Source organism: Anguilla rostrata, chromosome 6 (genome assembly GCF_018555375.3).
Source record: "Anguilla rostrata isolate EN2019 chromosome 6, ASM1855537v3, whole genome shotgun sequence".
Classification (NCBI taxonomy): Eukaryota; Metazoa; Chordata; class Actinopteri; order Anguilliformes; family Anguillidae; genus Anguilla; species Anguilla rostrata.
Genome location: NC_057938.1, coordinates 49,680,460 through 49,693,093, shown reverse-complemented (window position 1 = coordinate 49,693,093; position 12,634 = coordinate 49,680,460). Strand labels below are relative to the sequence as shown.

The 12,634-nt window shown below is 44.5% G+C and overlaps 1 protein-coding gene across 3 annotated transcripts in view; it reads right to left on the bottom strand.

The window, feature by feature from the left end:
* Positions 1–716: 716 nt before the first annotated feature.
* The window catches only part of fam184ab (family with sequence similarity 184 member Ab), an 89,803-nt gene continuing 77,885 nt past the window's right edge, over positions 717–12,634 (bottom strand). For 2 of the 3 annotated variants that reach the window (XM_064340303.1, XM_064340304.1), the window contains 5 exons: positions 12,393–12,539; positions 8,297–8,414; positions 7,689–7,793; positions 6,685–6,890; positions 717–1,245 (listed from right to left, as the gene is read on the bottom strand). In XM_064340303.1, the coding sequence (XP_064196373.1) occupies positions 1,164–1,245; positions 6,685–6,890; positions 7,689–7,793; positions 8,297–8,414; positions 12,393–12,539 (658 nt within the window). In that variant the 3' untranslated portion in view covers positions 717–1,163. The remainder of the gene's footprint in view (positions 1,246–6,684; positions 6,891–7,688; positions 7,794–8,296; positions 8,415–12,392; positions 12,540–12,634) is intronic. The other variant, XM_064340305.1, reaches the window with a different exon arrangement.

The window sequence follows — 12,634 nt, the reverse complement described above, 5'->3', positions numbered from 1 at the left end:
TGTTGCTGATGTTGTTGCTCATGTTGCTATTATTATAAATTATTCAACAAATTGGTACATAAAGGTTACAATAACATCCTTAAAGAAGATAAGCATATCAATATGCTTAGCAACAAGGAGAGCATACAGTATCTTCAAGTAGTCGATATACAGACTAAAAGCCATACAACGCAGGGTGTGAATCTCAGGACTGTCTGAATTGATTATATTTTCCTTTCCCTTTTCAAAACTGGGGTAATTTTCCGAGTGGGCGAATGAGTCACCAGAACAAGAATATTTCTTTTGATGCGGCATAATTGAGTAGGATTCACTATGCTGATGTACGAAATGGAAGGTGGTTTATTTTGCCTTTTAAAATGACTATTCAAAATGGATTTTTTTTAAAGGAACCATCTGATATGTGCTTTTAAATGGCTTCTTCTTTACCATTTACATGAAAAATGAAGACAATCATTTTTTGGTCAAACGGACAGACTCTGTTGCTATTTGTTTGGGCAGAAGAAAAAATGACTAGATAGAGAAGTAATGGCATTCACTTTTATCTTTCAGAAGAGACATGTTTTAGGGGACCATAATACTGTATGAAAATGAGATTTCTTTAGAAATTGCAAAATGTCCCATATTCTCAAGGGGATAAATAATTTTAATATACAAATCATTTATCCCCTTGATTATTTGCTACATAAACGTTCCATTAATAAGGGAAACTCCATAAGTAAATGTCACAATTATCATTTATTTTTTGTAGCATACACCAGTATAATATAAATATAAAATATGCCATTTATTTTAAAATTGGTGAGACATCATTAGATCTGTGTTGAGACAACCATACAAACAATTTATTTCTACCAAAATTGGTTATGCAGCTGTAGCAAACTCTCATTACGGTGCCATTCTAAAATAAGGTACAGAGAAAAGACAATACTGTATACTTTATTTAACAAATAATAATTAGCAGCATACGCACCACTCTTTATAAACTGCATAAAAGAAAATGTCAAACATACTTATTGTCACTGTACAAACAAGAAACCCATTCAGAGTGAAGTAATAAACAGAATGTAATGGTATATTATTAAATACAATGCTCTTTTAAATTTCTTTTAAGTTTTTTTTTCTTTTTTTTTTTTTGGTCGACATGCTCTTCAGTTGGAAAAAAGTCAGAAGGTGAAGTACTGGGCGAACCACTCCTGTCTCTGTGGGTCCGGGGAGGCTACGGGTGACTCTTCTGTTTCAGGAGGGCTGCACAGGGGGAGGGGGGGGGGACGCCAGAACAGTGGCCATTACGCAGTGTGACATAACGCAGAAGCAGCAGCAGCACACGGAACATGGCAGACATTTTACAGGCACTGTGTATTTGTTTGTATCTTTAATTCAAACCCCTGAAGGGAAGGTGTAATAAAAATGGTATCCGTGTTTTGTGAGTAGTACTGCAGGTCACGAGTCAACCTCTAATGTTCATCCATGTTCCTCAGTGAATTTCAAACAAATGTATAAAGGTCTAAGCTTCTTTTTTAATAACCATTAAGTGCTATAAAATCCCTTTTCAACTATACTGTTAATACATTTGCATCTCCATAGATGATATGGAATCTGGAGCTTACAATACGTTAGTAATATTGATATTCTGAACCATAATGAGTAGAAACCTAACTTGTGGATTCTAATCTAATATTTTCATGCTTGATGAGGGTGAGACAGTTAATGTAATGAATGGAGAGCATGACAGGACTGGTCTTAGTACAATGTGCGTCCAGATTACGACACTGCCAACAATTACTGCAGATGGAAATGCACAGGTTTGTCACTTTGGCTGCATCTAAGGTCTCGTTCATCTATTTGGATGATTTTAGTTGATGGGAATTAGAATTCCTGCTGTTTCAGATATGGATCATGTCAGAATAAATAAAACCCTAGCTCATGGATCTCCAGGACAATGGGTGGACCCCTCAGAGCTTGTGTATTGCACTAGGAACTGGTCACTTAATAAATTTCAAATGGATGAAAGAGAATGAGGAGCATTAGTCAATCTTTCCACAACTTTCGTTATTTTAGCGAATGCATAGCTATTGCCATTTCGAGGGAAACTTTTGCTCACCCTTAAATCATGTGTACATTCCAGTACAGGTGGTGAGTTCCATCAGGAGCGAACGGACAGGTGACACAAGCATCAAAGCCAGGCCTGATTTAAAAAGTGATAACGATGATCCTTTGAATCCTTGTTGTGTAACCCGCAACACTATTTCACTATTCTAATATGGCTCCGACCTTCACCAGCCAAACTGGAAGGGATTTGATCAAATCTGTATATTCTGCGTGAATATGGCTCACCGTTATCATAGCCAGGGGTTTTTAGGGAAATTGCACCAAGGATTTTGTTTGAACAAATGTGTGGAAGCATTAAAATGAAAACCTTAAATGTCACCCAGTGTTTGTGATTAATATTTTTCATAATTTTCCATAAAAAAATATTGGCTCTCTAATCCCTAAGAGGAGATTAATAATTAGAATTCCAAACAGAACAGAATGTTTCTCCTGGGGTTTACTCAGTCCAGTGAGTCCTGAGTAAAATTAATAGATCTTTCTTCATTTCAGTGATGCATATAAATTTTACCAGCCACTAATTTTGATTACACAATGTGACACTGGTGTTACCTACCGTTATATTAGGCCTATTACAAAAAAAACATTGCAGCATCAACTATGAAGCTAATTTTGATTTATCCTGGGATAACTAATTTGTATATTCTATTAGAGTAGTCACTTATCAAATATATCACATATTACCCCAGTCTGAAGTGATCATCTGCCTCAAATCAAATGTCAGACTAGCAAAATACGCATCACTATCAGAGCATTTGTGCGCCTTATATTCGATTTAAGAAATACACCTTCATTTGCGTCTCTTGTAGGCTAAAGGAGTGACTGTTGTCTCTCAGATTCAGTCCAATAGGGGTGTGTCCCATCACTTTTCACTCCTCGCCTCCTTTCCTCCACTACCGCGCTACCACTCGCCTCCTACCCGGAAGCATGTGCTGGAAAGGTGGGGAGGAGACGAGTCTGAAGCCGCTTCTCCAATACACTTCTGTGCGCTTCGCTCGTTTCCTCCAACACCGGGATACTGGGGGGAGGGAGGACGCAAAGATCAGTTTCCGAGACACGGAGGAGATGAGGTGGTAGTGGAGGAAAGGAGGACATGTTTTTTGAGCACTGGGAAGCACCCTAGGTCTCTAAGGTGAGGGACCCTTCCATCAAAGAGAACCTGGAACATTAGAGAAGGAGAGGAGGAGTGGCTTGTCAGGGAGTCCAACGCCCTGGTCCTGGAGATCTGCAGGTTTTGGCTTCCATGTTAAAATCAGCACCGTTTCAGACTGAAGCAAGCAGGTGAGGTGATATAACTAATTTAATTGGCCAATTAATTGCTGAGTAAAATGTGTACACGCTGTTCTACATCCAGTGACAGGGCTGCAGACCCCTGATCTAGTCTTTTTGGACCGTCTGGAGTCAGAAACTGATTTGGCCTTAATACTGAATGATAAAATGGCTTAATAAAATCAGGCATTGCTAAGTGACAAAGCGTGACAAGTTTGCTGATGACTTGAACGGAGTTTAAATGTTATATAAGCCTACAGACAATGAAAAAGACAAAGCTCCTTGAGTTCCATTTCATATGGGTCTGCCCATTAAAATAGTTCCATTGAGCAGGTAAAAAAGTGGATTACTCTGTCAGTGGAGGAGGAGCGAGATAAGGATTATATTTACTGGGGCAGAAATGACTATACAACATCAGACAGTTCTTGAAGATAAAGGGAAATTTAGAAAAACGCATCCTTCTTTTGACACGGGAGACGATAAGGATTTTCACACCATTAGACAAACTGAAAGCACTCTCAGCTGAAGAATTATTTGCCTAGCCCTCTATTACTCTCCTACATAGCTATTACCATTCCCATCGGCATGGCCAGAGGATGCATTAATGAGTCAATTCAGCAAAACTTTTATCTCATCCAGTCATATCTTTTAGTGCTGGATGCGCACTAGCATCCATAAAATCTTAAAAATAGTGTTTGTGTGTGAGTCAGTGCGAGAGATCAGAATGTTAATGCAATACTAAACACTGGGGTGCAGTTCCTTAAAATCACACACCCCTAACTTTATGCCCAGGATTTCAAATGGCCCAAAAGGGGAAAACGAAGAATCAGTCATTCCTAATCCACGCTCTGGTTAAAAGACACAGTACATAAGGCAATACAGAGATCTGGCCTTGTAGGAGTCCTTGTTTGATCACATGTTCATGAACTTATGTGTTTATTCTAAAGATGCCCAGCCCAGAAAAATTAGATAAGACTGGTGTGGCATCAGGAGGGCGTCGGCACTTACGCCTCACGGCTGAAAAAGTCCAGTCACCCAGCCAACCCGACTGAACCCCGTGCAATAATCAGCCAGCCTACAAATGGTGCAGAGCTCGAAAACAGTAATATCTCTTTGGGCAATATCTTAAAAATATATTCTCTGCTCTGCGTTCCATCCCCGAAGCCTTCCATCCAAGCAAACTCAATTTAGCGCTCAATTGAACACTCGTATTGCTGTGTTTATCACCAATTTGAGGCCCGTACCTGGGCTGAATCAGCCAGTTAATGGCTTTAACTGTATCGGTGGCTGAACGGAAAGCAGACACTAAAGATCTATACCTTCATGAATTGAGCAATCAGTTTCAGTAAAGCTGGAATTGTGGCCTTAAGCTTGGCCAGATTAGCGCTACCTGCTGCCCACCTCAACCATAAAGGCAAGCAGTGAACATAAGTAGGCACTGTATTGTTTTGTTTTCGGGCCACAACATATTGTGTTAGAAATTAAGGAGTGACATATCCTTAAATCTCTCACTGAATTACAGAGACGGCAAACAGCAGACTCCGTCTGAGCATTTCTCAGACATGAAGGCCAATGCTTCAGACGGCCTGGACCTACGGGGTCTGTGGAATGAACACCTGGAAATTAAATCAATTATTCTTTCATTACAGAAAAGAACACATTGTGCCTATATTCTATAATTTGGCTGTCTGACTCCATGAGGAGATGTGCTGTATAAGTGTGTGCAGACTCTGATGGGATTGGGTTAGGACGTCTGGTCCCGTGCAGGATCAGGGTCACCTTTACATGAGCTGAGACAGACAGCCTTGCGTGAGGGACGCTGGGAAAGGAGGGGTCCTATGATGATGGATGTAGGGGGAGGGTGGGGGGGGGAGGGGAGTGGGGGGGGTTCGGTTCCACACATGCCCACCGTAGGTCGTTTACATTCACGGCATGCATCAATCAACCCCCCCGCTTTAAAAGCAGGGGACATTCACGTCGCATTCGTGGACCAACGGAAAACATTGCAATAATCAAAATGCACATGCGTTTGATAACACGCACGCCACACGAATGCCAATGTGTGAAAAGGGAGTAACAAAAAACAAACATCACCATGCAAGCAAAGCAGGGTCAAGGCACAAGACGGGAGTTTATTGATGCCAAAAGGGAAAAAGAAAATTGAGCGTGAAGCCAAAACAACCAGACTTCCACACCCTATAAAAACAGACAGGACATCACATGCAAAGGGGACACAGTGTCTCAGTGAATAACACATCATGGGTCAGAATGTACCAAAAAAAAAAAAGAAAAAGTTGGCATTTACAGGGCAGCATAACACATGTAAACAAGCTGTTCAGAGAGGACAGTGGAGGGAAATGGAAGACGTTCCAGAAGCGGTACACAGTCAGCGAGTTGTATAACTTCCATAATGCAGCACGGAAACAAAAAAAAACAACACAAGGCCACGAGAAAACACAAGGACACAGAAAGACGAGAAAACGGCGACAGCGTGCACACCTCGGTAAGCATGTTAGGGTCGGCCGCGTGGTGACATGCTCCCGTTTGCATTCCAAGGCCATTTTCAGAAAAGCACATGTATGGAGACCTGGGACGCTAGCGTTTCATACATGTCCGTTCAGCGTAGAAAAGCTGTCTCCAATATCCCTTTGTTTCCTCACGCCAAAAGAAACGCCAGGGGAAAAAAAGGGGGCAGATGTTCCAGTTTTCTCCAGCCTGATCTCTCAGGATGTAATTAAAACCCAACTACGGGCAAAGGATTGAAAATAAAATAATAATAATAATAATACTAATAATTTAAAAAAATAAATAATAAATCTTGTCCTTCAAACACTATATGGAGTCGAGGGGGAAGTCCTAAGATGAATCCACAGCTGGGAGCGGGCAAATGAATCAATTATCAAAGTTAATTACTCTTTCAGCGCAGTTTGTGTATTTAAAACCATAATTCCTCATTTTCCGCTGGAAGTCTGTTGGCGAGTTGCCACGGCGAGGCGAGGCGACGCGCGAGCTGCCGCGGCTGTTTCGGCGCAGCTCGTTAGCACGCTAAGGCTCTACTCTACGGCACGCGGATCGTTCAGAAATGAGAAGAGCAGAGGGATACTGCAGCAGCTTCTACAGAGGTCCGTTTTTTTTTTTTGGAAACCCAAAACGCAGCCCTGAGGGCAGGCACAGTGAGGTCACACCTGCGGCAGACCGCCCTTATATGGATGCGGGCCTCTGTCGGGTGAGTCGGCTTGTCTCTGTCCGGCAGGATGTGGCTGGGTGGCTGGGTGGGTGGGTACGGTCAGGTGACGAGGTGCGGCTCACCTCATGAATTTCTTGGGTTCGGTCGGAGGGGTCGGTGGGGGCAGAGGTTTGCTAGTGTTGAGCTCATGGTGGTGAATGGGGGAGTTTGGGATGGGTTCTAGGCGGCTAGGCTGGGGCGGTCCGCTCCCCGTCCCCAAGGCCTCCAGAGCTCTGAGATTTGGAGAGCTGCTGAATCTGTTTGCTGATTTGTCATTCTTTCTCTTTTGCTACACAAAAGAACAAGGAAACAAAAAGAACGGATTGGGAAGATGCACTACGTTAAGACTAGAAAATTGGAAAATTAAAAAAGGAAAGATCTGGAGAAATTCTTTTCGAGCTCAAGCGTGCACAACTCCACCACTGATGAGACAATAGCTCTCAGTTAATTGGTTGAATAAATGAGTCAAAAGAAATGCATCAAATGAAGAGGCTACTGAAATAGCACATCAACAGATAATGGCTTGGAAAGCAAAGTAGAATTGTATGTCCGAACAGGTATATAACATAGACGCACACACACGCGCACACACAGACACGCACACAGAGGTAACACTGAACCAAAAAAAAAAAAAAAAAAGCGGAAGTTATAAAACTTAAAGGACGTTAACAATAACATGTTGGTCGTGCAATGTGATCCATTCCACTTGAACAGGGTTGCTGCTTTTACATTGGAGCGGGACAAACTATTTCCCCCACAATGCACTGGGAAACCACATGATCTTCCCTTAGCTTCTAATCTACATTTCAGTGCTTGTCAAGCACATTAAGCAGAGCACTACTGTGACAGCTTTGCCAAGCTGTTTCAGTTTGTACTCATGTTATGTGAATCTCTTTGTTAGCAGAGATCACTTGTCCCTGTAAATTCAGCCGCGTCTTCATCCATTACAAGGCTACGTCTGATTCCTAATTTGACGAAGTTCGGATGTAATTGAATGAGCTCTAGGTGATTTTATATAACTGATGGTAGTGAATGATCTTTCATATGCGGAAATGGTGCAGTAACTGCGTGGGACTGGTTCACTTACCTTAATGAGGGGGTTAATTACACCGACATTGGGACTGGCATTGAACACTTTGTTGAAATTAGTCTCCCTATTCACCAGCTCCAGCTGGTAAAATTTTTTGTCATCCTGTCCACAGAGGAGAGATTCTAGTCAGTTTCTGTTCGTACCCTTCATTTGCATACATTTATTATTTAGAGCTGTATTCATTATGCAATACTTTTTTTTTTTTTTTACCACCTATGAATCTGTTTCTGTATCTGAAAGTAACAGTCAAATCTGGTACATGACTATTTTTCTCCAGAGGGTTACTCTGAATCCAAGAACACTAAGATCCCTGAATGTATCCTGTGACATTTTTTCCTCTTTACACAGGAATGTTTCCTTGCATACCACACATGCATTCTGAAAACACATTCAGGTGTCGTTCTCCGTTTTCAATAACGCGGCTGATGTTGTCATGGCTACTGTGAATTTCTGTCTCAGATGATTTGAGGGGGTGGCAGCGAGCCTCCGGGCTGTCGGTCGCTCGCCGCTCTGAGGAGCTCCGGAGGTTCGAGCGAGCCGCAATGGCGCCGCAATGGAGCCGCAAAGGAGCCGCAATGGCGCCGCGCGGCACCTCCTCCACTCACCACCAGCTTTTTGACCAGCGTCTCGCGCTCCGACACCATGTCCTTCAGCTCCGCGATCATCTGCAGGTCCTCCGGCCGGCTCTCCCTGTTCCGGAACTTGTCCTCCGTCCCCTCCAACCTGAGAGGGGGCGAGGAAGATCGCCCACGGTGAAAACCGAGGGCGTGAAAGGGAATGCAAAATCTTCTCAAGGGTAGCCAAGGCTAATGGTGGTTAGCTTGGAGGTGAGACGTTTAAGTTAAAATGCGCAGGTACTGACATTCCAGTACCTCTGCCTAATATGTCTAAAAATGAGGCCAGCGGCCTTTACCCACAGCAGAAGAGAGACACAGAAGAGAGGGTGACTGCTGAGGAACGGGAGGGGGGAGTGGCTGCTCCATAACAAAAAAAGAAACATTTTGTGGGCTTTGGCATTTAAAGCCTACAGCTTTAGTAAGAAAGGGCCATACACAATCAGGTAAGACAGTTATGAATCGGAGAGCATCCACTTTTTAATGAAAAATTCATGTCCCATCTGGCAAAACACAGAGCTAGCAGCGTTGTGGGAATTTGGACCCTCCTCCGAATTTTGGGGAATTTGGGTGCGGATGCTTGTTTGCCAGGCCACGTAATAAATATCCCAGAGACCCAGAGGCTGTTCATTTCTTTGAGCTCTCCGGCGAAATCGCGCTCGCACAGATGCGGCGGGCCGGGGAGAGCTGGGAAACAAGGCTCCGATTCGCCGCCAGGCGAGTCCTGAAAACCGCTCGGAAACGCAGCGGAGGGAAATCACGTAAACGACCGCTCGCTCGGAAAAACAAAAAAACTGATAAAGTTTTAATGGAGTGAAGTGTAGCGTAGCGACAGCCGGGGACTTGTTTCTGGGGCGGGGGGTGGGAGGGGGGTGGGGAGGGGGGGGAGTGGGGGGTTGATGCGGGGATGCGGCTGTGATTACGCTCGTTAAAAACGCAGATCGGAATCAACGCTTCATTAGGAGCCGGCAGATCGGAGCCTCGTCGGTCGCTCTCGGGCGGGACAGATGGCCGGGGCCGGGAGGGGGACTCGTCGTTCTCACCAGCCAGTCGGGCTGCTTTACAGCAGCCCCGACGCGAGCGCTTTCGCGCAGCGGTACGCAGACCTGGGGGGGAGATGTCATGCAGAAAAGCTCCAGGGGGACATTTAGACACCGCTGCACTTCGATCGCAATAAAAACGGAGAAGAAGAGTGGATATTTGGCGTGCGGCGTGAGGGAGTGAGCGTCTAACTAATTCACAATTCTGCCTAAAGCATGAAGAAACGTAACTGATGTGTAAAACATATCTCTGTTGACCCGTAATAATCCACTGTGATGAATCAAAGCATTTCACGTTATGTGTGCCTCCACACAGCTAATTAAAAAAATGCTGGGAAACGGCAATCTCATTCAGGTGCAGGCAAACACCAAGAGCAGGGGTCCTCAATCTTATCCAGAAAGGGCTGGTGTGGGTGCAGGCTTTTGTTCCAGCCAAGCAGTAACACACCTATTTCTACTCATCAAGGTCCTTAGTAAAGATTCCAGTGGTAGCAGAGTCAGGTGTGTTACTGCTTGGCTGGAATAAAAGCCTGCACCCACAGCGGCCCTTTCAGGATGAGATTGAGGACCCCTCAGCAAGAGAATATCCAGAAAGCCTTGCATCAGAGCAAGCCTATTTTTACCAGGAGCCCTGCAGTTGCTTCATTTGTGCCTAGGTGGTGCTCTCGTTCAAGAGAACCCGAAATTAGGTCATCGCTGCTGGTGAAAGCGACATACCCTGAGCTCTGACTGATGCTCTACATCTGTCACATCCAGCGCATGTGCACCGCTACGAAAACAGTGTACACACATGAACACACGCTGGCACACGAATTCACACCAGTACGCAAACAGACACAAACATACAGCTTGCACACACAGACACACATTTCACTACACACGTGTAAACAGAAAGAATCACACACTCATGCATGCATTCTTGCAAATAAAGCCACACACACACACACACACACACACACACAAAGCTTCACTCACACGCATATACACACAAATATAGTCCCCCAAAACATGCATTCCAAAATTCACTACTCTGTTACACTAGAACATGAAATAAACACATGTTCTCAGTAGCTTCATACTGTTTATCTCCATATGGCTTATCATGCTGATTTCGGACTATGTATCTGCTTGCATGCCCGTTTTCGTGTGTGTGCGCACACAGGTGTGTGTGAGTGAGTGTGCACGTGTGTGTGAATTGTGTGTCTGTGGGTCTGTGTGTGTGTACGGAAGTGTGTGTGTGTGTATGTGTGCATACGTGTGTGTGTGTGTGTGTGTGTGTGTGTGTGCGTGCGTGCGTGTGTGTACGTGTACATGCGTGTGTGTGTGTGAGTGAGTGTGCCTGTGTGAGTGAACTGTGTGTCTGTGGGTCTGTGTGTGTGTACGTAAGTGTGTGTGTGTGTGTGTGTATGTGTGCATACATGTGTGTCTGTGTGTGTGTGTGTGCGTGCGTGTGTATGTCATTTGTGCGGTGTGTGTTTTGTTCATGCTGTGTGCGTCGTGCGTGCGTCTGCTTGTATGTGTATGAAACAGGCTGGGTATGAGAACTCCACAGCAGAGAGCACCCAGCGGTCACATGCGCGTCTCCTGCTGACAGCGCTGCTCACACGTTTCCCAGCCGCAGGGGCAGCCCTGCGGAGCCTCGTAAATTAAAGCGCAGAGCACTGTCTGACCACCAGGGGGAAGACAGCGGCCTGAGCACAGCATGTCTGGAGCAGGGCCTTTTCCAGGTGCTATTCCTCCTACCCTCCTTTGGCCACACCCACAACAAGCTCACACTGAGCTGTTCCCTCTACTCATCACACACACTCTCACTACACTCTCTATTCCTGCCTCCTCCTCACACACACTCTCAACACACTCTCTATTCCTGCCTCATCATCACACACACTCTCAATACACTCTCTGTTCCCCATTCACAATTTTAACATAGCAAATTAAATGCCTGCAAAGGCGATAAGTACACAAAAGTTATCTATGCATTTTTATTTGAATAATCTATATTAAAATGCATACACAAAAAGGTCATGGCCCATTGGTAAATGCTGGAATAGGGAAGAACTGCACTGCCTGACAGGCAACACTTGCAGCGAATGAGCTTTGGAGTACTATGAATTTAAACTTTCCCACCTAGGTAGGTGGGGTTGTCACTCTAAATCCTAATGTACTGTAAAAGAAATACCACAGTGGTTGCATTAAAATATGTTATTCTTTCCTTAATGTTGACAGATGGTTCTTGCCAACCAGTCCAGACCATAGAGTGATGCTGATTAATGCGAGCCTAGAAATTCTGCCCCAAAGTCTTTAGTTGCAATATGTTCATTTTTAAGTTAAAAAAACCCCATTCGCCTCACTTGATTTGATGTTTGCACATTTCTTGTAATTCTGAAAATGTTATTATTTGTAATAATTACTGCAATACAAAAACTGCAATTCACAAAGTGAATCTCAAAACCCACTGAGAAAATTAGCTTATAAACACACAGTACTGCCATTTTAAGTTGCAGCCCTTGAATAGAGATGGAATTAAATGTAATGGAATTGGAAAGAGGCATCTTCACCTTCCGCACACCCACATACAATCAAAGCAGTGGCCTCTCTGTGGCTCTCCCTCCACACCCCACCTCAGTCTATCTCTCCTCTTTCTGTTCTGCCAGGATGTCTGGCCTTTCATCTGCTGATAGGAATTTACATATTTTCACCTGTCACCCCCGACACGCACACACACACACACACATATTTTCTTTTCATTCTTTCACAACCACACACACTTTTTTATATTTTCACACACACACACACACACACACAAATGCATATAGTGCATGCATACATTTAACATGCACATATGCAGACAGACAGACACAATATTTCATCATACCTTAACACACAAATAACAAACTTCACAAACTCACTTCACTCTTTCTCTCTCTCACACACACATGTACGCATGCACGTATGCACACACGCACGTACACACACTCACACTTACACACACACACACACACGCACCCCTCTTAAAACACCAAGCACACGCGTTCTCTGGTACGTACAGGATCTGGAGCGCGGAGATCTTGTCCTTCAGCAGCTCCTGGGCCTTGTTGAAGTCGGACAGCATGTTCTGCGCCTCCCTGTTGTGCGCGGCGTTCATCTCCGCCATCTCCCTCTCGTGCTTCTTCGTCAGGTCCTGCTCGTGGGCCCTGAGGACGCGAAAGTTCAGCTCAGTACCAGACCGAACCCAGCTCGCGTCCGGCCAGACTGGCACACAACACTCACACTGCAGCCAGCGCATCAC